This window comes from Rhopalosiphum padi, chromosome 2 (genome assembly GCF_020882245.1).
Source record: "Rhopalosiphum padi isolate XX-2018 chromosome 2, ASM2088224v1, whole genome shotgun sequence".
NCBI lineage: Eukaryota > Metazoa > Arthropoda > Insecta > Hemiptera > Aphididae > Rhopalosiphum > Rhopalosiphum padi.
In genome coordinates this window covers 42,480,161-42,504,281 of record NC_083598.1, presented here as the reverse complement: position 1 = coordinate 42,504,281, position 24,121 = coordinate 42,480,161, and the positions used below count along the sequence as shown (strand labels likewise).

General features: G+C 28.6%; 4 protein-coding genes across 6 annotated transcripts; 1 reads left to right on the top strand and 3 right to left on the bottom strand.

Annotated features, from left to right (window-relative positions):
* The first annotated feature begins 199 nt into the window (after nt 1-199).
* LOC132921293 (uncharacterized) lies at nt 200-13,566 on the top strand. Of its 2 annotated transcripts, XM_060984240.1 has the most exons (7): nt 268-286; nt 361-498; nt 4,542-4,628; nt 9,916-10,143; nt 11,001-11,746; nt 12,212-12,586; nt 12,686-13,566. In XM_060984240.1, the coding sequence occupies exons 3-6, from the start codon at nt 4,584-4,586 to the stop codon at nt 12,579-12,581; spliced, it is 1,389 nt and encodes a 462-aa protein (XP_060840223.1). In that variant the 5' UTR covers nt 268-286; nt 361-498; nt 4,542-4,583; the 3' UTR covers nt 12,582-12,586; nt 12,686-13,566. The 2 variants fall into 2 exon arrangements, with proteins under 2 accessions (XP_060840222.1, XP_060840223.1); XM_060984239.1 differs by having other exon boundaries at nt 200-498.
* On the bottom strand, nt 12,579-15,716 carry LOC132921294 (uncharacterized). 2 transcript variants are annotated; one of them, XM_060984242.1, is made up of 3 exons: nt 15,517-15,716; nt 12,896-13,108; nt 12,579-12,832 (listed from the first exon to the last, which is right to left on the bottom strand). In XM_060984242.1, the coding sequence occupies exons 1-3, from the start codon at nt 15,524-15,526 to the stop codon at nt 12,660-12,662; spliced, it is 396 nt and encodes a 131-aa protein (XP_060840225.1). In that variant the 5' UTR covers nt 15,527-15,716; the 3' UTR covers nt 12,579-12,659. The 2 variants fall into 2 exon arrangements, with proteins under 2 accessions (XP_060840225.1, XP_060840224.1); XM_060984241.1 differs by lacking the exon at nt 15,517-15,716 and having other exon boundaries at nt 12,896-13,130.
* Nucleotides 15,717-17,441: 1,725 nt separating this feature from the next.
* LOC132919367 (tektin-2-like) lies at nt 17,442-19,318 on the bottom strand. The gene is made up of 6 exons (XM_060980932.1): nt 19,116-19,318; nt 18,843-19,059; nt 18,545-18,759; nt 17,942-18,164; nt 17,658-17,881; nt 17,442-17,574 (listed from the first exon to the last, which is right to left on the bottom strand). The coding sequence occupies exons 1-6, from the start codon at nt 19,316-19,318 to the stop codon at nt 17,442-17,444; spliced, it is 1,215 nt and encodes a 404-aa protein (XP_060836915.1).
* A 2,930-nt stretch (nt 19,319-22,248) lies between these two features.
* Nucleotides 22,249-23,865, bottom strand: LOC132920528 (heterochromatin protein 1-like). The gene is made up of 2 exons (XM_060982985.1): nt 23,527-23,865; nt 22,249-22,533 (listed from the first exon to the last, which is right to left on the bottom strand). Exons 1-2 carry the CDS (start codon nt 23,591-23,593, stop codon nt 22,349-22,351), a joined length of 252 nt encoding a protein of 83 aa, XP_060838968.1. The 5' UTR covers nt 23,594-23,865; the 3' UTR covers nt 22,249-22,348.
* Nucleotides 23,866-24,121: the final 256 nt, after the last annotated feature.

Genomic DNA, 24,121 nt, shown 5'->3' with positions numbered 1-24,121 from the left:
GACCGGGTGACGTATATGATATTATACATATAAGACATTAGAGCGATTGCAATGTAATAATAATTATAACTCCGACAATACCGTAAAAAAAAAAACCGACCAAAACTTTCACGGAGTGGATGGATAAATATCGGTGGTGGTGGGTGGGGCAAGGACGGGCCTCGCGCAACACCACGGCGCGCGTGTGTCATCCTCGCCGCGCGACGCACCGCGGAGCCGAAAGACCGCAGTCGCGTGCCATATTATATCTATCGTGTACGCCCGATAGATCTACACAGCGTGTCATGTATAGCGATCTATAGTATTTTTTATTTATATCAAAATATTATTACATACATTTATAATTTTTATAATATATAGTGTAACCGTCCGACTGTCGTCTGGTCAACACACGCGTTTTAGCCTCTGTGCCGAAGAAACTCATCCGCACACAAACATTCAAAAAACTACAATAATATACCATCATATTCATAATTCATATACGCACTCCGAACTGCTGTAAGTACGACTCAGAATAATTTTACGTGACTGTTACTAGTTATTATAGTGTACAATGTATACATAGGTATTAGGTACACCAAGTTTCGATCGCCTAACCTGCAGTAGATAGATACTTAGTGTGTGGTACTGATTTTACCGATCACCTGCAGTGCTTCGAGTTACAATGCTAAAGCATTGCATTCATATAGTCATAATAGGTTAATTATTACATATTTATTTGTCGATCAATATATTTAGTATTGTACAGCGTGCCTGATTATAGAGGCGAAGCAGACTTGGATTAAGGGGGGGGGCTAAAAGGGCTATATCTTAAGACCTCACAAAAAAGGGGACGTCAGAAATCCAGAATATTAATAAACAATATTTATAAAAAAAATGTACGTATAAACATTTTTTTGTAAAATCGGGACAGCTAAAAATGGGATAGCCCAGGGTCACTTATGACCCTAACTAATTAGGCTCTAAAGCGAAGTAGGTACCTGCGACTTATGTATTTTTATTATTTATTTATTATTATAAACACTTGTGAAGGCTCAAGTACAGTATATATATCATAGATTTAAAATAAATGATTTAACTATACAGAAAATGGTAAATTAATAAAACAATAATATGATAAATTAAAAAATAATTTTAAATAGTAAATATTTAATGATGCATTTAATAATAACAACTAATTCATATTAAAATGACGATATTATAGTTAGACATACGTCGATAACTTATTAAGAAAACTTGGCCTATCAAATGTAAATCTCATGTATAAAACGAATCAAAGTTTTTTTAATTTATTACATTCTCGGGCAATTCTCGATCCAAATTCCAAGGGATTATTATAGCCATGAGAAGTACCTATGCTGCAATAAAATTGAAAACGTAGGAGTGTAGGACAGTATCGTAAATTACATTAAGAAACATAAAAAATTTAAAGAATGCAATAAATCCGGACGCTATTTATGAATTTAGACATACAACAAATTTTCATAGATTTGCGATATTACCCAGCCTCCATCCATACGACTATAATATTATTATTATTATTATAATTTATAGGGCACCGCCGTCGTACGGGAACACTCTTCTCTTTATATTGTTTTACAGTTGAAGTATGTGTTTTACTATAAACAGTATAAACTTAATGATATTATAGGTTTAATTTGATATTTTTATCTGTCCGAATGTACACATAATATACACATTTATACATATTGTATAATAGCCAAAATCGGCAATATCATTATAGACTCAATCGTTTCGAAAGTATCAAATCCCATGAATCTCATAAGTCATAATTAAATGCATCTATAATTTACAGACACTGTAACATATTATGTTTATTGTATATACATACCACCTATACTGATCTTTGATCTATACGATTTGTTTCATTTATCTAATGTATATAAATATAAGAAATTATAAAAAAATATAGTATGTTACTATTTTAAATAACATACAGTGACATTTAAATTTAAATACAAATTGCTTAAATTCATTGAGAATAATATACTGTCTAATTATTATAAGTATGTGTTACAAGGTCACTCTTTTTATCATTTCAAATTTTTTATCAGCTAATTTTCATAAAGTAACAATACAAATAGACTTAGGGAATAACGATGTATATATTATATAAAATAGTATGAAAACATCAAATTGCAGGACGATTATTTCATCAAGAACCGGAAAATACAAGACATTTTTAATTATTTTTAAAAAAAAAATACCGATTAGTCACTAAAAACGTAAGATATAGTATATTTTTAAACTTTAAAAAGTATATATTTTAAAAACGTCTTTTATTTCCTATGTTTTATTTATTGGTTTGCTGTAAAATAATCATCCTGTACAATATTTAAAAATATAACACTTATATTAAAATTATTATAATATTATCAAATCATCATAACGCGTGTTCGTGATTTGTAATTATTGGGGTGTACAATTATTATGAACACACGATACCGAATATCTAGATTTATCGGTCTCGTATTCAATAAAATTGAATAAAAGGAAGGAACTACAAAAAAAATTGTAAGTTACCTTTAGCTACTAATAATTAATATCAACATGGAAACATTTAACATATAGGTTATGATTTGTATGCATTATGAAAGTATAATTTGTTCACAGTGTTCACACAATTACAATTTACTATTATTAATCTATACATGGACAATAAAATTGATCTAAATATTATGGTTTATATTGTGTATACATTAATAATTATTATGACGTACAAATGTAATACATGGACACGACGTATTGTGAGTGATCGGGGTTTATCAATAATACTTCAACACCTTAGGCATTCTTAGGGGTTTATAATTATATAATACCTAATATGTTATACTAATGTAGTAATATATCTATAAAAGAAAAAAAATTAAGTACATATTATAATAATATGCTCTTTATTTTTTGCATAATGATACGTTTTGACGTTTCCTTAATCGTTAACAATAACAATGATAGGTATAACGACTTCAATTTCAATACTCGTGCATAATATTATCATCTATTCCAGTTTAATGAGCAGGATAAAATTCATGTATTATGTATACGCGAGTAAACGATAGGAATATCTACTTAAATTTTATTACCGCACGGAGTATAAGTGTATAACTTTCGCTCACCAAGTTACGCATTCGAAAATACGAGTATGTTGAATCATTTACTCAGTTTAAACGACTTCAGTACTATATTATACCGCTAAACACCTATATTTTTAGTCGTCTGAAATACAAGCCGAGAACAAATTATTTTACGTGAATACAGAATTGATTACGAATAAGCATAGACAACACTGACAATATATTAAACAAATATTTAATTGATATTAACTCACTATAATCAAAATATTATTGTTTATGTTTTAGGTTAAAATTGTAAATAAATAATTTATCGAGATCGATAATAAATCACACTTAAGAATGACAAAATACATGTTGCTAATAAGTACCTACCTTTAAATTATTTGTTATGTAGGTATTCATTATTGTTACCTATATAATTGGTATATTACTTAGTATACCTACACATATGTATTATTTGATGTATAATATAAACATTTAAAATAAATTAAATAATTAATAGTGTAATAAATAAAATAAAATATATCTATGTAGGATTATTATACTGAATGATAATAAGTTATAACACACAAAATATTTTAAATGACTTATTGCTGTCAAATGTCAATATAATATTATGAATCATGACTAGTTGGCTATATAGTATTACGCATTTAAACCATACATAGTTAGGTAGATCGTTTATGATTTATGTTGGGTACATATAAATACTCGTATATTGTATAAATCGAGCGAATTTAATATACTGTTGCGTTATATTATATCAATATCATATTATGTCATATCGTACATTTATTGATTTTGATTAGATACGTAATTTTTGGTATTTTTAATGATAATTTTGAAATTTACATTTTTCCTTATAGATTGATAGTAGTAGTAGTATATTGTTTGATAAAGTATTTTTTTTAAATAAATTGGATTTTTATATCTTATGCAGAAAAGCTATTAGTTTAATATATCTATTATCTACCATTTACATATCTGTGGGCACGATACGTGCGTATTTTCGAAACACACAATTTTAAACAATTTATATTTCTAAGTTTTCCTAAATGTTATCATCAAAATTAAATAATTTGGAAAACCAGTTAAACAAAAACAAAAAAACAATAATATTTCACTGTGGTTATAGTCTATGGATAGGAAGTTAAATTTGTTTTGGTTGATAAAAATATAATGGAGTTAGGTGTATCATGTATGTGCTATGCGGTTTATATGTAGGTAGGTGATGTACTTTATAGGTATAATGGCCAGTCGGTACTACCTAATTGAGTTACATTAAAATTTATTTTGAACAGTTTTGTTACAGTGCATTTTAAACGTACATAATAGCCGACGACAAATAGATTTTATTTTACAATATCTACTGCGAATGTGTTTACTAACAAAATAGAACCAATTACAATACTTTTTTTTCTCTATATTGCATTTATAAAATTACAGGTCGTGATGAAATGAGTTTGGTGGAATATCCAAGGTCAGAACATGTCCGTTTGCGATTGCTGGGCCAGTTTCAAGTTTTCTCAAATTGTAAGTAAAATGAACAATAAAAGTATAAAAATTAAAAACAATATATTATAATAGTGACAAAGTCCTTATAATATAGGTATTATACATACATATGTAATATGTGAAATAATTATTTAATTATACAATATATTGGCGAACAACCTTCATGAAAATACGGGCTGTGGGAAAATGCACAAGGTTATAATGTTTTCTTATTCGTATTGCGTACGAAAAGTGTCTTCAAGATTATTTTGACAAAACGTGTAAATTGCCAAGAAGAACATTTTTAATACAAACATTTTTACTGAGACTTGTGAAGTACAGATTATATAATAAATAATTCCACTTTTATCTTTATAAACAATCAGACTGGTTATAATTTTTTTGCATATTTTTGTTTATATAAAATTTAAATAAATTAAGCGGCGCATGAGAAAAATAACATGATACAGATATTAACAAGGTATTAATGAATCTAAGTTAAAAAAAAATTAATTAAATTATACATAAACATTAATTAATTATTCTTGAAAGTGGTTTCTACTTAGTATTATTTATACTACTCATACCTGTACTATACTATAGTTATGCGCTATATACACTACAACTGGTATCTGCTATATCGAATTGTTATATATACGCTAGTTAACTAATAACTACAATATTATAAATTTATAAGTATCATGTATGTTATTGTTTAATGTTTATACTTTTATAAAATATTTAAAATTGGCTAAACATTTGTATTTAATTTATCCGCATTTTAAACTTCTACCCGCCATTTAAATGTATAAATGAATCCAATTGAAGTTGGTTTTTTTTTTTTTAAATAATTCATAATAATATATTTAATATATGTTTAGATACCTCCTTCGATAGAACACAAAACTATAAATTTAATTGTCGATTGTAAATAATTGTAATAAATGGAATTGATTATTATCCACTATTAATCAAAATTTTTAATTATTCAATTAAATGATAACTAGGTAACAGAAATATTCGTAGGTTTTTAAGTTGTTTATTTATTTAATAAATAATAATATTTATATATATATAAATTACTAGTATAGACGTCATATGCGTTACATTTTATATGCGTGCGTATAATATAAGCGCCACGAGTTACGTTAAACGTAAACTGATACCTATATATATATAATATATTTTTTTGCGTTTCAAGTTACTTATTTACTAAGCATAATATAATAAACACGAATATATAGTATATCGAATTTCTTTTTGTTTGTGGTAAACAAAAAATATGTTTTTTATACTGCGCAGATACTTAGTATAATGTATAAATGTTCGCACAATATAAAATATGTACTTTTTTCGAATACGTACCTACCTATATATATTGCTACATCAGAATGTTCATTTCAAAAAAAAAAAAAAAAATATGTATTATTATTATATATAGAGGGATTAGGGAATTTCAAGTATTTGCTCTTCTGGTTTTCTATATAATATCACTCGGCGGCAGTCGCATATACCGTTTGCGAATCGCATATTAAAGTTTAAAGCGCTCGGCACATATATTACATATATATATATATGTATAATATACGAGTGCATGACCGGTATTATATTATGTACACGTCTACGATAAACTATTCTTTACCGTATAATATAATATAGAGACTTTATTATAAAGACCATTATTGTTTATGCAATTGTGCCTTGCGGTCGTCGAATGACATGGAAAACCAGTTGAAAATTTAATTAAAATTTCTATGGGCTATATTGAAGTAGGTACCTATATATATTATATTATGTGGTGTATCACTGAACGACTGAACATAATATTATACATCGTAATCATTTTTTTTAACTGTATGATACAAGTTATGTCATAAAAATAAAACAGTAGAAATGTACTTTTATTGAGTATTGACAAACGATTATTATTATTTTTTTTTATGAATATAGTATTTTAAAAAGCGTATGCCAAATGCTTGTGATACATTTTTGGGGAATTAAATTTATTATGCTTTATTGTTTACAGAATCAAATATTTACATGTTTATGATTAAATTGTTAATATAAATATACCTATACAGTAAAAAACAAAATAGTAAGTTTAAATTTTAACTCAAAAAAATGTGCGAGTAATGAATTACCGGAAATTACGAGAAATTTGTTTTGCACATAAATAATTGTAAATGCTGTTGAAAATTTATAATTTGTCGGAGGTATAGTAGTAAATAGTAATAAAAATTATTAACGGGTAACAAAAACGTAAATTTGATATCGATGCAATTACGCATAGGTAGGTAGTACACCTGTCCTATATGCATATTTTTAAAACAATAACATTTGATTTACGCTCTAAGTACACGGACAACTAAAAATGTATTGTATACCTACATATACATATAGTGTAAAAGGTCGACACTCAACAGTATAAAAACAACGCTTAAAAACTATATATATATATATATATAGTAAAGTTTAAGATAGTGAATACCAGCTATGTTATATATGTGCGGAAATGTAGAATAAATATGGCTTAAATGATCTTCTAAAATAATTGTATATTTTATGATAATTATATAAAACTATTGAAGTATTCTATGGTTCTAGTGGTTTGACCACTCCCCAAAAACAAAAAATAATTTTTACCCAATTGATATGTACTTTGATTTATGTTTAACATTTTAAGTATATAGGTCACTTAAAAATTCGGGGTTGATAATATTTATTCCCGGGCCGAATAATTCAATCGCTCTAACATGATGCGTGCCTGCAGCAGCATGGTTATATAAATATATGTAACACATACCAACCTATCTCAATACGACAATACCACGTAGTCTTCATGCCGGCATGAATGGTATGATGTATTGGTATTTATATAATTATAGGTAGGAAAAAATTACAAAATATGGTACAATTAAATGATTATAATAAATTATGTTGGTTATTCACTGATATTAGTAATTATAAAAACAAAATCGTATTTCGTTGTGTCATCAGACTACTAATTATTTCGTGCAGTAAGTACCTGGATGTACCTCGCATATGTAGAAGTAATTTTATTTTATTTCAGTAAACGAAGATCTCTTGATACTCAAGGTCTTGGGAAATAATGAAAAAATTATACGGCCGCGTACACATATATAATATATATAACGTACAATATGTTGTTATACATGTGCTTTATTCAATGTCATATTGTCATATTATCTAAAAAAATTGGTATGAAAAGTATGTTGCGATACTCTCACGTATCAATGAAGAGATCTGCGTACCTATAGGCTATAATGGCTTAATAGCTATTTAAATAAATTAAGTAAATATTTTATATATATGCTCTTTTATTCGCAGATGACCCGAACTCGCGCACCTATATATAGTATAATAAATGTGTGTATATTATACTTAGCGCGGTAGTGCGTATGTATAAGTTGAAAATGATAACTGAACACGATAACAATTAAAACTGAAGGATAAATTAAATCCGACTTCGCAATGCACCTATATATTATATTGGCCTACATAAGAATTAACGACGTGCGTTGTAGGCATCACTCATCTATCAATAGATTTATTAACGACTTGAAAACGAATCTTGTGCGTTTAATGTGTATCCGCAGGTACATATTTATTTTTTTGCATCACAGTAGTTATAACTACTTACGTACGTGGGAGTTGAGTGGTCGAAAATTCTTGTATATAATATATAGTATCCACCGAAGGCTAATTTTTATTTTATTTTTCGTTGCAGAATAAATAGCTAACGCTCTCTGGGAAAATTATAAAAGTCATTATACTGAAATGTTGCAAATATTAGAGCATTTAGTCGAAATCGTTGACTCTTTCGTGGGAGGGAGAAGGGTACGGATAGGGCCGTAGGGAGTATTTGTCTAGTTTCTGACAGCAGATGACGCTATATAGCCATATAGGTACTGCAATAGGTACATAATAAGTAATAACTAAACTGTGTATTGTTTAATATTTTTTTCAGTATGTCTCGACTTAAAGGATGACATTTTCATGTTAAATTATTACGAGTGATGGATAGGTGGGTATACAGTATTATGTAGGTAATAAATGGAGTGTTCACCAATAAATATCTAGTGTAATATGAATCTAAAACGTGTATAATTTGTCATTATACTAACATTTTCATAATTTTTAACAGATTATATATACTCACGTAATACGCACATTATACATAGGAGTCAACTTCACATATAGCCCGATATAGGTATCTATAAGTTAACAAATCAATACTTAATTTTGACTAAATGTCTAAATTGAACAAATGATTTTTATAATAAACTTACAAAAGAAAACACATAGGTATTTCAATAAACTTTTGTTTGTGTATTGTATTTTTTTAAATATACTTTTGTCATCTATACCTATTCGTAATTATTCAAATATACAACTGTAATTTTATTTTTTCATTTCTCATATAGGTACGTTTAAGAGATCTTTATACACAAACCTACTGTGAAGAATAAATTGTTCACAGCTTGCTGTATATCACCATGACGATAACGATTACCCATTAAAACAAATTAGTTAACGAGACCTCACCTTTTAAAAAGGTGTTCCGTCTTTTGTGTGTGTATAATATCTAATATAAGCAATTGTAATTATCGTGAGCAAGGTGATGTCTATTAAATCAAAACATGTTCATTCGTAATAAAAACATTAAAATATAGAAAGAAATAACGCGCAGTTGGGAACGTGTACCCATTATGACCAATGTGCCACCTGTATAATATACATTAATAAGACCAACTAAAAACTTTTTGACTTATAATTATTGACCATTTTGTAGTTTAAGTGTTAATATTTTCTGGTATTTATATTCCATGGTGTGTAATGTGTGTATACAGACGTATATTATATGTACAGCTGTCTACGCGTATAGGTATCTATTGTGGGCTTGTGCGTATATTATTATACTAAATATAGTAACTATATATACAATAATACAATAGTAAATAATACGACTTATTAGTCATTATTATACTAACCAACAGGTCATATCGGTCATTCGCGATTCATATATGACGTATGACATAGGTATAAGGTACCTACCAAGTCATACAAGTCTAATTACTCTTAAAATACCCAAAAAATATTATCAATGTTAATGTTTAATTAGTGTAACATGAAAAACTTGTTTTTAGATAAAATAAAGTTTTATGAGAAGAATATACTAAATTTAACCGATTTGCGATTACGCGTATAATTATTGTTCAACAGGAAAAGTTTTACATAAATTACCTATCATAAAATAACCGTTAAATATTGATCACACGATGTTTTGTTTCTTTTTTTCGTACAGATTTTGTGTTTGAGTTGTCTGCTCTATAAGAGATGGTCGGACGCAGAAGCCACCAGACTGTTTTATTTCTTCGAGAAGTCGTCCCGAGAGTGGCCGTTGCTCAACAACATTACTAGGAATGGGGCTGGGTCCCTGTTCGCGGACGTTACTTTCGGCGGTTACATAATAATATGCGTGGCGCTGTACATAGCGTACTTGATGGGCGAGCTGAAGAACAGCAAAAAAACTGTAAGTCCACCATCTGACAGTATCCATCACGATAAATAGTTATACGTTTTATAAGTATATATATATATCCATTTTCAAATAGTCCCATGTCCATAACACTTAATGATGTTAATCCCTTGTTATCCACTGTTGAGTAGGTCAAATCTCATCTTATTGTTAAAAATAATTTTCAAATGTACCTATTCAAAATACGTATTTAAGTCCTCGGAGTCATTTGTGCTTGAAATGAATACTGATTATACTGCTGACTACTGTGATTTAACCTAACCTATTAAATTATTAAGTTTTTTTATCCTTTCTCGTGTATAAGACTATTCATTTTATTCTTGTATGTATGTATAAATAAGTAAAACACATTAATTGTATTAAAAAAATTAAACCTAACTCGGCTAACTTCTTTTATTAGGTACATTGCTTTATAGTCTCGCGTTATTCGCTCAATTTTCTTAAACCTCCACGTACAACAAGGAATTACTGTGCCTATATTAAATATCACTATAAGTTATATCTAATTTATAATTATTTTGCTGGTTTACCTGCAACTTACACACGTAACAATAATAATTATTTACACAAGTTTCCTAGTAGGTAAAACAAAAACTAACTTTAGTATGGCCACAGAATCACTGAAATTTCAAGTTTAAAAATCATATTTATTTTTTGGTAGGCGTAGGTTCCTCGTTGTTCAATATATAACTCGTGTATAAATAATGTTTCAAAGAAATTCGACCACCTGACCCTTTACCCCCTTACGGCTAATCTAAAATCTTATGAACTGATAATAATTTTAGCTGCAATATTGTGAAAATAATAATTCAAAACCACAACAATAATGATATTCTACACGTGCTTCATAGGAATCGTTTTTGTTGGTCATCGGCGCGGCGCTGTTCATTGCTGTCGGCTGTCTGGTGTTGACCGCCGTGGATAGTGTACCCGGGAACCTGGTCATCAACGCGCTCGTGTTGGGCATCCTGTCCATAGTGACGGGCATGGTGTTCGTGCTGGACACGTGTCTGTCGACCAGGCGAAATGATAAGGAGTCGCACCTGTTGCCGAAGAACACTCGGTACGGCGACATTGCACGTACTAGGGCCGCCGTCGACAGTGCACTGCAAACCAACGGGACGAACAGATTGCACGCGAACGGATTGAACGCCAACGGAGTGAACGGGGTACACGCCAACGGAGCAAACGGGGTGCATGTCAACGGGAAGAACGGGGTGCACGCCAACGGGATGAACGGGGTGCACGTCAACGGGACGAAGGGCGTTCAGAAGTGGGAGACGGTGGAAGAAAACAAGGAGAAAAATGGCTTGCTGCGGACGACCGCGGCTACGAACGGTCGAGCGGTAGAAACCAAAAACGAAAGCGTTCAGACGACGATGAACAGGGACCGCGGCGGACGACCGGAAGAAGACCACGACGACGTTGACGGGGTGGTGCCACAACAGTACGGTCGGAGGTACTTGGACGACCGCGGGTTCGACGTGGGTCGCGGACATCGGCACGCGGACTGGTACGACACGGACATGGATCTACCAAAAATGAAGAAACTCGAGATCAATGTGCCTACAGAGGAGTCTCCGGACTACCGTCGCAGGTATAAATGACCTAACCTTGATACACTCGGGAGTAATGTAAAACTGATATATCTAACGAAATTCAGGTTTAAATTACCAATGTTTTTGTCTTACTATTGCGGTGTGCGTTTTAATTTGTACCGCCGGAAATTTAAGTCGATTGTGTAATATCGATTGGTGATTTCTGTTTCATAATTCATATTTCAGAAAGACGAAAACACCGCAAAAATACAAAACTTGTTTCAGGGGTTTTAAATAGGCAATTTAAATGATTATTTAATAATTCCTAGTAGTAAACCCGTGCAGTCTGAAATAAAAAATAAACTTAATTATTAGTCGGATTCATATGATTAACAGAATGCATACAACTCAATCTTCGTTAAATATATATTTTTATCCGTTATAAAATAACTTTAATTCAGTAGTTAATAATTTACCTAATTTATATTAGATTGTTATTTAAAAATGGACGTTGTTGGTTTCAGATTTGTAAACATTAAGAATGGTGCTAAACTACAATCACCCAGTATTACGAGCACTGTGCAACATCAACAGGAAAGTCCAAAGGAGGAAAATGAACATGAAGTGAAAAATGCCAGAGTACCATATGTTTTTTCAGAAAAAAAGAGACCGACTAGACCTACTGATCTACCCTTAAAATCGCCCGTGGAGAGAGTGAATGATTCATTACAAAAATCGGTTAAAAGTCGTTTTTACTTTGGGGCGAACATGGAAGAGCCTAAATCGCCAAATGATCCTGGCTATGTGCTACACACTGCGTCGAGATGGGAAGAACAACCTGCTGCAGCCGTGCCACAAAATGGATACAAAAACTTTAAAAGAAGTCAAGTATAATCTATGTAAATAAACTGTATTTAGTTTTGTATAAATTTTAATAATTGTGTGGACTAGACTTTTAGTTTGTAATACAAATTATAGTTGTAAAAATTTTCTTTCAGGATCTTTGGAAGAATTTTCTTCTTCGAGTACATGTTGAGCTGGATCAAATGATTCTTTATCATAATCTTTAGTACCCATAACACTAGCACCTTTAATTCTGATAACAGTAGCCTTATCAACGCCTAGCATTCTGGCATACTGAAAAGCTAAAAAAAAAAAATTATTTCCATCATAACTTAAATACAATAATAATATTATAGTAAACATACCAGGTGAGAGTTTTGCTTCATCGTTTGGAGCTAATCCTTCGGATGCTATCCAATCAAGGCGACCTTGCTTCACTTGGTATAGTACAGAACCAAACGTCACTAAACTTATAAAGAAGTATGCTTTTGCAAGCATAGCTTTTTTAGCTTCAGCTTCTTCAACACTCATTGGTTTCATGAATCTTCTGAAGAATCTGCGCACAAAATGGAATCGATCTGGAAAAATTAAATACAACATATTAATTGATACTTAATTAATTATATTTTAATATTTCAACTGTGGAAAGTTCTATATATAAAATAAAAATAGTTACCATACATCATACAAAGAAAAAACAAAATATATAATACGGCATCAAAAAAATAAATATTTTTAATTTTTTGTATTGAAATGTACAAATAAAATATAAGTTTTTCAATAAAAATAATTAAAATTAACTGTATGAAGACTAGTGTATAGGTAACTCAGTATTATTTGATATGTCTTTTACTATTTATGACATGTTTACTGTAACTATACATTAAGTAGTATAAATCAAACTTTATTAATTTATGTAATTCTTAGTTCTTAATATACTTTCTATTCAATCATTTCTAAATATTACTGTAATTTATGGTTAGTATTAATTATTTGTGAATATAATAATAAATATTTAAGTATGATTTATTTTGAATGTATGTTTTTTTAATTTTAATTGTTAAATTACAAGTTGTATTCAACTGAAAATATATAAAAATAAGTCAAATTTTTATGGAAAAAAATGATTATGTATTAATAAAAATATTCATGTTTGATAATATTGTAATATATTATTACAAAATAAAATACTTATAGAGAATGAGAATACATTCATTAATTTTTGAATAATATTATGTAATTATATATTATTTTTATACTTGATCTTCTATCAATATAACAATTCTAGTAACAGTCTTTGGTGGGATCCAATTAATAAATGTATAATTCTTTGGAAAAATCTATTGGTAAATAGGTACCTTAAAACAAAAGTAGATACCTAACTGAAATATTAGTACTTGTACTTTGTAGTCCCTATAGGCATTAATGTTTTTGATTTTTTAAGTGAAAAGTGTTTGAAATATATGATCAAAATTACCAACAAATTCATTAAAATGTGTAGGTTAATTGTTTTTTTATTATTTATAATATAATTAAATAAAATTAAAAAATGTATTCATTATTGATAGGGCTCAGGACATATCATAGTCATAAAAAAGTATAAAATATGCAAGTAATTTATGAAAGTGAAAATCCTAAAATGTGCACTAAATATATGTTTATATCGGCTATTAATAAAGTATTCAATGGCCCACAATAACAGTGTACGGTGACCTTCAAATAATTAAATGATATATCTGTTAATGTTTTTGATAAAATAGAAATATGCTTCAAGCTAAATGTTTCAAAAAATACTTAAATTTATAAAATAAATTACAAATTTGGCTTCGTTGTAATATTAAAAATATTTCTCTATTCCCCAGCTTACCTTTTTTTAAAGATAACTCAAAACAAATATACGATTGCTAGAAGTCTTTTGTCCGAATTGTTAATTATTAAAGACATGATTTATTACATAAAAAATGGTTGAAATGTGCAACTAAAATTAATGGGGAAAAAATGTTTGAACAGTAGTATGTATAATGTATATACATTAATATAATATTAATACTTGTTGAGAATATTCAAATTTGTCGAATGAGCTTATTTAAAAAAAAAAAAATAATGAAATATGAAGAAAAAATTAATTTTTTATTTCGCCATATTAAAACCAAACATATTATTTAAAATCAACCTAATATATTCTACAATCGTCATAAAAAATCATGCAAATGCAAGAAGTCCCAACCATGTTAATAAAATAAAATATATATTATACTTATTATTATATGTATGATGAAATTAGGTAATATATTATAGTTTTAAAAATATTTGCCTACTAAATTAAATTTTTTACTTATGAAATATAATATTTGAAATTGTACTATAGAATATATTTTATCATATAAGGGTACCTATAATATTTTATTTTTAAAAATACATTTTTAGTCTTTGGAACTTTATTTCTGTCAGCACGTTAAGGATATTATTATAAAAGAAGAACTAAATAAGTTTTTTGATAAGGCCGGGGTAAAGACTGTAAATCTTTATTATTTCAATTAAATTATGCGTATAGTATATACACAACTAAAACAAATCATTACAATAGTGCACCCAGTGACGTGGTGAACGACGTTTGTCTAATGCAATCGCTTAGCCTTAGAAACTTATGTTGAGCTTGAAAATTAAAATTTGTGTGGATATTGTATAGTCAATTATCATAGTATATTTTTTATATTCATTCAACTATTGATGGTCCATGTCGTATAACGAAAATTCTAAATTACCACACAGTTTTAGATTATATATTATGTAGTAGGGGTTATAGTGAGGACGGGTCATTGTTTAAATACATTGCTTAGAGTTTGAAATATGCTCGCTACGTCGTTGTGGTGCACACATTCATAACAATATAATAATGTTAAAAATGTTTTAGTTAAATAATTAAAAGTAGGTTCATATATTTTATAAAAATAAGCAGTATAAATAATATTATATAGGTACTTACATCCAAACATGTTGATGAATTTTGTTACCACTTATTTGTCAAACCACATTTACAATCATTGAACGGTATACATTGGATTATATTTTTATTTATGTGTACTAATCACAGAGTTTTAATATTTAAAAAAAAAACAAAAGGTTTCTAGATGGCGAACACTCAAAAAAGTAAATTACTGAATTTAGTGAATTTTCAATTTACTGTTATCAGTTATTGTCAGCTTATCTCATGAGGATCATAGTAGCTGATAATAAAAGCGTGTTTTTTTTACGGAGGCACAGAACGGAGATAACGAAACCATTCGTATTGGTAACGAACTGATGCGACATTAATTGTTCATCGTCAAAACGATCCGAAAAGAGATATTTTGTATTATAAACGACGTGTCACTAAAAGGCCAGGTATTACAATCATCGGTTATGTGCCGGTTACGATTTAACGCCCCGTAAACTGTTCCAGCCTGTATTACAAACGTTCGTAAGCCAATAAAGGGTTGATTATGTTTCCGTTAACTTATCGACCGATGTCGGGCGGTTATATATAATACTATAGTCCTTTAAACCGTCGAAAAACCGAAAAAAGTCGGTTGGCGATAGTAGCAAACATTTTATCACCATTAACTAGTTTAAAATTATCGACGAAACGAGTTTTTGATCTTGGTATTTCAGTATTTGCTCTTGGTACCTTCGCGAAATCGCACTTAATATTCCAAACCGTACAAACGCCATGCTCATATAGAAGAAATTACATATTGAAAAAATGAAATTACTCGTTTACAAAACACTCGGTTAACTATTCAATTGTCTGGTATACCTATATTTATGAGTAGGTATAAGATACATTCACGTAACCCTATAATGTTTTGTTACCCTAATCTCACATATATTAATTGTGCTTAATTGTATAGATTGTGTATTTCTTGTAAAAATAAAAAAAAAATAAAAATATTTTTTCAATATTATTATTTATTATATTAAATTAGATTATATTATGACATGTTGCGTAATTAATTAATTTACTTATTCATATTGTTGTAGGACTGTAGGTGCAAGGTGCTATATTTGTTAAGACTATTTGCGCACATTTGAGTTTCAAATTTGGGGAGCTACCTATACAGGGTAATTATTTTATCATTAAACGCTCATTATTTTGTCAACTATTGACTTTTTCAATTTTTTTTTCAAAATATTTTGTTTCATGCTTTTCTCAAACTGTATGAAATTTCTATTTTTGTCACCCTTTTATTTAATAGGTAAACCACTATCAACTTTTTATTTTCAAATGGCAACCTATATTTAAAATGTATTAAACTAATAGGGCAATTTTTTTTATGAATTTTAATTTTCAAATTATTATTTTTCGTTAATTTTTTAGCGAGATATAGATTTCAAAGTTTGTTGGTTTTCGGATTTTATAATACTTTTTGTGTTATATCTCATATGTAATAAACTCATTAGTCATTTGTTAACTACTGCAGGTACAAATGAGTTTATTACATATGAGATATAACACAAAAAGTATTATAAAATCCGAAAACCAACAAACTTTGAAATCTATATCTCGCTAAAAAATTAACGAAAAATAATAATTTGAAAGTTAAAATTCATAAAAAAAATTGCCCTAATATTTTATAACATTTTAAATATAGGTTGCTATTTAGAAATCAAAAGTTGATAATGATTTCACTATTAAATATAAAGATGAAAAAAATAAAAATGGTATATATAGGTTATAGAAAAGCACAAAACTAAAAATTTTGAAAAAAAAATTTAAAAAAGTTAACACTTTTTGATATAATAAGTGTTTAATGATAAAAGAATCACCCTCTATATGCAACTGACGCACAGTAGTGATATTTTAGACATTTTAGGCCCCGCAATTTTACTCTGCACCGAGCTCCGCAAATCATCGGGACGGCTCTGACACTACTAACTACGATTCGGGTCTTCTAGTTGTTCTCTGTACTGTAGACATTTCTGGTCGATATTTAACGCATGAATCTTGTTCCCCAATTGCTGTTCTATAAGATTCAAGTGTCCTACAAGAATATTATGCATAGTCCTGCAAAAATATCCGCCATGCAGTCACCATATACTATATATATTATAAATACAGACGTATTTCATTAATAATTAATGTATTACTTGGTTTCTTTTAGCTTTTCGTTCATCATCTTTATGGAATTATTGAGTAGATCATTTTCCTTATACAATCCAAAAGTAGGTTTATCAAGACACAATTCAATTCCATCTCTATACCGTATTCCTTCACACCGTGTCTCAACTAACATTTTTGAATTTAATTTTGTATACATAGCGTTTTCTAGTCTATCAATTTGTTTTACAAGTGTCTCCATCTCTAATAACATCTACGAAAGTAAAATTTTTTTATGTCAAGAACCTATATTTTATTGCATAAATTACTTTACATTCGCTTTTTGCCATTCTAATTCATACTTGGCCCTTTCTGTAATGTGAATCCGTTTTCTGAGACTAAAATTAACTTTTTCGTTGAGAGCTATCATGTCACATCTAGCTCCATGTCGTAACAAATACATAGTGTCACGCAATTTTGCTGAACGCGAAAACTCATTTTCAATTCTTTCCATTAAATTATCACAATGTTGGACCCATTTTTCGTACGTATTGATACTAAAATTGTATAACTAAGTTTAATCATAGGTTTTTAGTTTATTAAAAAAATTAACTTAATTTAAGTGCTGTTTAAAAGAAAATTGAATAAATTCTTATATTATTAAAAATAAAAATAATGACATTTTTTTTACAAATAAATAAAATAATTATTAAACTAATATAAAGATTATCTATAGAATTTAGATGCATAAGTCATATAGAAGTACCTACTAACAATAACAACTATTTCTGTACGTCCTCGTTTTTTCAATAATATAATAAGCTTTTAACACAATCAAACTATTCAAACTAAATAGTAAATACCAACTAGGATATCTGATGTAATTTAAGTAATTACTTATGTATACATTATTATTTATTTCTATTCGAAAACTTACTCTTGTGGAATTCTATGTGGACCTGGTTTAAGGGAAATATTTGTTGAGTTTTTTGTCATTTTCAACAACTCACTATCTATGTTTATAGTATTATTTTTATTTTCTATGTCTCTGATGATATTAATTTCTAATTCTTCTAAATTATTTATCTGTTCCCAAGATTTTTGACATATTTCAGCTAGCGAGGTTTTCAATTTTTCCAAAGCTAGTTGTTCCTAAACAAATATATATTATATAGATACTACTGATCAATGATCATAAATAATCAAATAATATGTTATAATTATGCAATGTATACATTTTTTAGTGCAATAGATGCAATATCATAGCATAAATCTTCGCCAATTCTTGCATCTCTTAAACCTAAGCAATGATTAGTAACACGAAAGTTCAAGTTTTGAAATTCTATAGTATTTTCATTTTCCCTTTTTTCAATTTTCATTTCCTCAATTTCTCTTTGTAAGTGGATTAAGCTGAATTCAATCATAGCTTTCAAGCGTTTTATTTCATTTTGTCTAAAATATAAAAGAAATATTAGTCTTACTGCTTAAAATTATAGTAAAAAACATACCTATTAACAATATGAAAATTGGAACGGATTGTACTCCAATAAGTTGTTTGGTCTGTTTCATTCTTTAATCTATGTGCTTCGTTTCCTAATCTAAATGCACAACGCCTGCTTTTGCGACAAGATCCTCTTAATTCAGTTAGTTTGCAATACCAATCAGATTCTGATATGGTTGGTGCAGGTTTTTCAAAGGTAACTATAGACATTTTTTATATTTGATATTAGTTATTTAAACTAATGAATCAAATATACATTCAAGTTAACTGTAGTTAGAAATCAATTAAAAATAATAATATAATTTATAAATGAATAAAATAATTGCTTCATTAAAAATTATTTAAATACAAAATTACTTTTATTTGTATTGTTATGACAAAAAAAATTCTCCCATGGTTACTATTATTTTAATATATCTGCAAAAATCACTAAATGTAAGAAAAATAAATTTATATTAAAATAAATTTTATAATCACAATGTTTAGACTTTGAGAAGCTGACATCAAAATTAAACTATAATCTACTAAACTATAGTTGAAATATTGTGTAAATATTGAATTCCTAATCAACTTCAAAAGTCCAGAATAATATCTTCCTTGTTTTTAGTATTTTGAAATATTATAAATATTATAATGCATAATGTATCGAATAGCATAGGCCATAGATTATCATTGCATCGATGTACTTTAAAATAAGTCGTATACTGTGATCGCCAACTAAATATCCAAGGTAATTTTGTCTATAAACAAAATTTTAAATTATTTATTCAACATAAATTGAAAATTTTCTATAATATCTATATTGAGTATAAGTTTGAGTAGTGATCTACATGATATTATATCTCATCAATAGTCATCGATAGTTCATTGTTCTGCAGAGAAAATAAAGCATAGATCGGTTATTCAAACTTTATAGCATTATATATGCATAATATATTATTATATATTTTGATTATGTATATTAGTTGGTATTTTACTGTTAACTATACTCTATTGTTTACTATTGTTGGTTATTATATTTTTTCTTCGTTTGCTGTTCAGATTCTGAACTTCAGAATCATTTTTCGTAATGCAAGATTTATCATTGTATTCAAAATTTAAAAATAAACATATCTATTACAGAAAACTGGTTTATGATGACGATCTCCACAGGCCTCAGAACACAACAACATAGATCATGGCTTAATGCAATAGTAATGCTATAAACTATTGACTGATATTTGAATACCTATACCCATCACGAATTTAGGATATAGATCAAAATTAAATAACGGCAATGTTATTATCATCTAGCATTTATGTCCGATAGGCTATAATGTAATCAAGAATTTACTAATTATTAGAAATTTGTTAAAAAATAAAGGTTATTTGTTGAATATCTATCTATATTGTCAATACTGAATGTAGGTACTTTAGTACTTATATGTATGAACTATGAAGTGTATAAAAAAACATATTTTTAAAAACAACAAATAATAATTCTTATAATAACTTTTATTTAAATTATGTGTTTATCGGCGATTGCGCACTATTGGGGTTTCTACGGTTTCTCGTTATCTGTCACAGAACACGATACCGGCCCTGTGTAATCGCTAATGAACCGGGTATAAAAGGCCCTGTGAAACGACCAGCATTGACATTCACTGTCTTTCCTCCGTCGTAGCAAGACCCACCCGGGCAGACTTGCGCGATTAAGGATGACATCTGATGTCTATGTTTTTTGTCAGGGATTTTTTGATTGTTAGCATATTATGTTGCCTGCACATTATATCGCTTTTACTCAAATTATTAAATAGTGATTTTATTCATAACTAATTCGTAGCTTTAACATTTCCTTAGCCCAAGCTCTGGTATGCACAAACAAAATTCGACCTTGGCTTAATAAGTCTGGCACAGTTCGGGCGCAAGACTGCCAGTGCTTGGTGAGTATTTTTTTTATATTCCCGTAACACGCGATAAACAGTCATTTGTAGGAATACATTATTCGTGGGTGTTCAAGTAAGTTTCTCAAACAGAACGTATATTCGTAAAAACCCCGTTGATATTATAAACAAATATCTTTATTTTTTGTTTTAACGCCTATTTTCAATTTTATAAGAAAGTATTCACTTACACGAAGTAAAAAAAAAAATTATTGAATTTAATCATATATATTTGAAATGAGCGCGCCCTTGGTGTGTGAACGTTACCTAAAATATCAAGTTTTAATTTGCTGGTGCCCCGGCGGAATTACAAATCGCACATACGTTTGGCCGCTACTATAGTGGGTATTTTGCCATGTGATCAAGAATTAATTCTCAGAATATAAATATTTTTAATAATTACAAATGATTTGATGACAAGTCATAATATGGCATGTTCCTAATTTTATAAACTGCTCTAAAGATCTATTTAACTATAGGTATATACAAAGTATGAGCTGTTCAACAGAAGCGTTTTCAAACCGCAGATGAATTAAAAACAAATTCAGAATGAGCAGTGCACAAGAAAAGTTAACTATACTTTAGTGAAAGCACTGAAAGCTAAACAAATTTTTCAAATTAAATATCAATACAAATTATGTATTAAATGTTTTAAATAAAAAAATGGCAGATATTTTTTTAAATTTTATACTTGAGTCTTTGAAAAATATTGGTCCTGTGGCCTTAAAAATCTTAATTCGTACTTACCTTACAAAATAACTAATTTGAAAATGGTTTGTCCATATACTCGGATTAACCTGTTTCTGATAATGGAATACTGTACCCATTTAGTATAAATAACCTTAATTTAAAACCATATTATTTTATGTGTTATAATAAATTATGATGTTTTATTAATTGGTGATAATGAGTATAACTTGGTTATGAAGTTGAGTATCATCAATAATCTAAAGAATTGAGATAGGTATTTAAATAACTACAAGTTTTTTGCTACTCCTCAATCCTCATGTTTGTATTGGCTTTATAGTTGTGGAGTGTATATTATGTAACTATAAAATTAAGGAAAAATTAGGAAAAAACTTACCTATCATTAGGTATCATAATCATAATTCATAATCATTATATAAAATATCATAAAGATAGATATTTAAATTTTTGTACAATAATATTAACTACCTAATTAATACAACACTCAAACCAGAACAAATTATGTATACATTTTACATTTTGCATATCAATATTTATTTTAAAGATAAATAATACAATTGACAGTAACTAAATAAATGGGATAGCATACTTTTTTCTTCTTTTTTTTTTTTTAACAACCAATTGTTTTATATCTTAACAAGATTTTCTCGCAATTTTCCAAATTTTCTTCTGGCTCCCATGTACATTGTTCCTCAGCACAATGTTTCCATTTGACTAGATAAACAGTTGCATCGGGTAAAACTTCATGGAAAATTATTTTTTCCACTTCATACTCTTTAGACTGTCTCTTTTCATCTGAGAAATAAATGATATTATGTGATTATTTGTTTTCTAAAATTGTCAATACCTCAACTTATAATTATGTATTTGGGTTAAAATTTAAATTTACTGAATTGAACATATTAGAATGATCCTAATAAGAACCAGAATTAGACTTCAATGGTTAGGTTAGGTTTTTCGTAAAACCTACATGGTGTTGACTTGTAATATAGTAGTGATAAATATAAAATTAAAAAAAAAGTATACAAAATATTAGTTGTTTCAAGTAACCTATGTAGTATACCTATGGTAATATATATCCCATATTGTACGCTATTGATTACATACAACTATGAAATGTGAGGCAACAATTTATTTGATTTTTGATTGTGATTAGTGCCTCTAAAAATTTCACAAAATCAAGAAGCAAATGTAGATAAAAAAAAAAATAATAATAATTACCAAGTTCTGGGGTGTCATTTCAACTTTTTAAAAGGCATGTTAAAAACTTGACAGCCAAAACAACTTTCAGCAGACCCATAGGCGTCACTAAGGGGTATCTTTGCTATCTCCAAAAAAATCTTAGAATTAGAAAATATATTCGATGTTTATTATTCAAGTGTGTACTTTATTATTAAAATAATAATAATTATATTATATAATAGTAATTTTTCACTTTTTAAAAATAAATGCAATCTAAATTTGTTGTAGATATTTTTTTTTTTTGCTACCCCAGAATTTGGATTCTAGTGACGCCTATGAGCAGACCAATATAATATATATTATAAAATTATTACAAACAATTTACATCTGATGATTTAATATGTTATGAATATTGTGTCCAATCATACTTTTGTTCTTATTACCTATATTTCAAAACGCTAGTATTTACTCCACTATTAATATCATATTGTGATAGATTAGTATTTTTTTTAATATTCACATAGAAAAATAAAATAACCAAGTACAAGAGGAGGAGGGAAGTCACTTTTTACATCATAACATCTTAATATTCAGAATAGTACTCACCTTTGGACTTCTTAGCGCCTTTCTCAGTTTGGCAATACGCCGTCGAGGATGTGCCTGCAGCCTGCATATTTTGGTAATCGAAATTTGAGGAACGTCAATGGTCGATGACACGTTCTAGTAACTCTCCAGCACGAGTCTCTCGTAAAGAAGTGGCAGCAACGTTTAGTAGAAAATATGCAGTTTTCCACTGAGCACAACGTAAAACATGGACGTGCAAAAAACCACGTGGAACTACTAATGAGTAATGACAAATGAGTAATAATTATTAGTAAGCATCGTGATTGGAAAATATTAAGTACATAACAACTAACAATGATCACAGTGTGATTAATGATTACTAACAGTAACAACGGTCAACACTGAATGCACATGGTATTGCCAAATTTTAAAATTATAATGACCGTATATGGTACTGCTGTACACGGTACAGTTTTATCAAAAAGTTGAGTTTTTCGCTCAAAATTCAAATACCGTACCGTACACCGTGGCTAAGAAATAATTGGACATTGGACGGTGTTTGGGAGAAAAGATTCAAGTCCAAAATCATAGTTTTTCAATAAACTAAAAAAACGTTGAGTGGTACCCAATCCAAAAA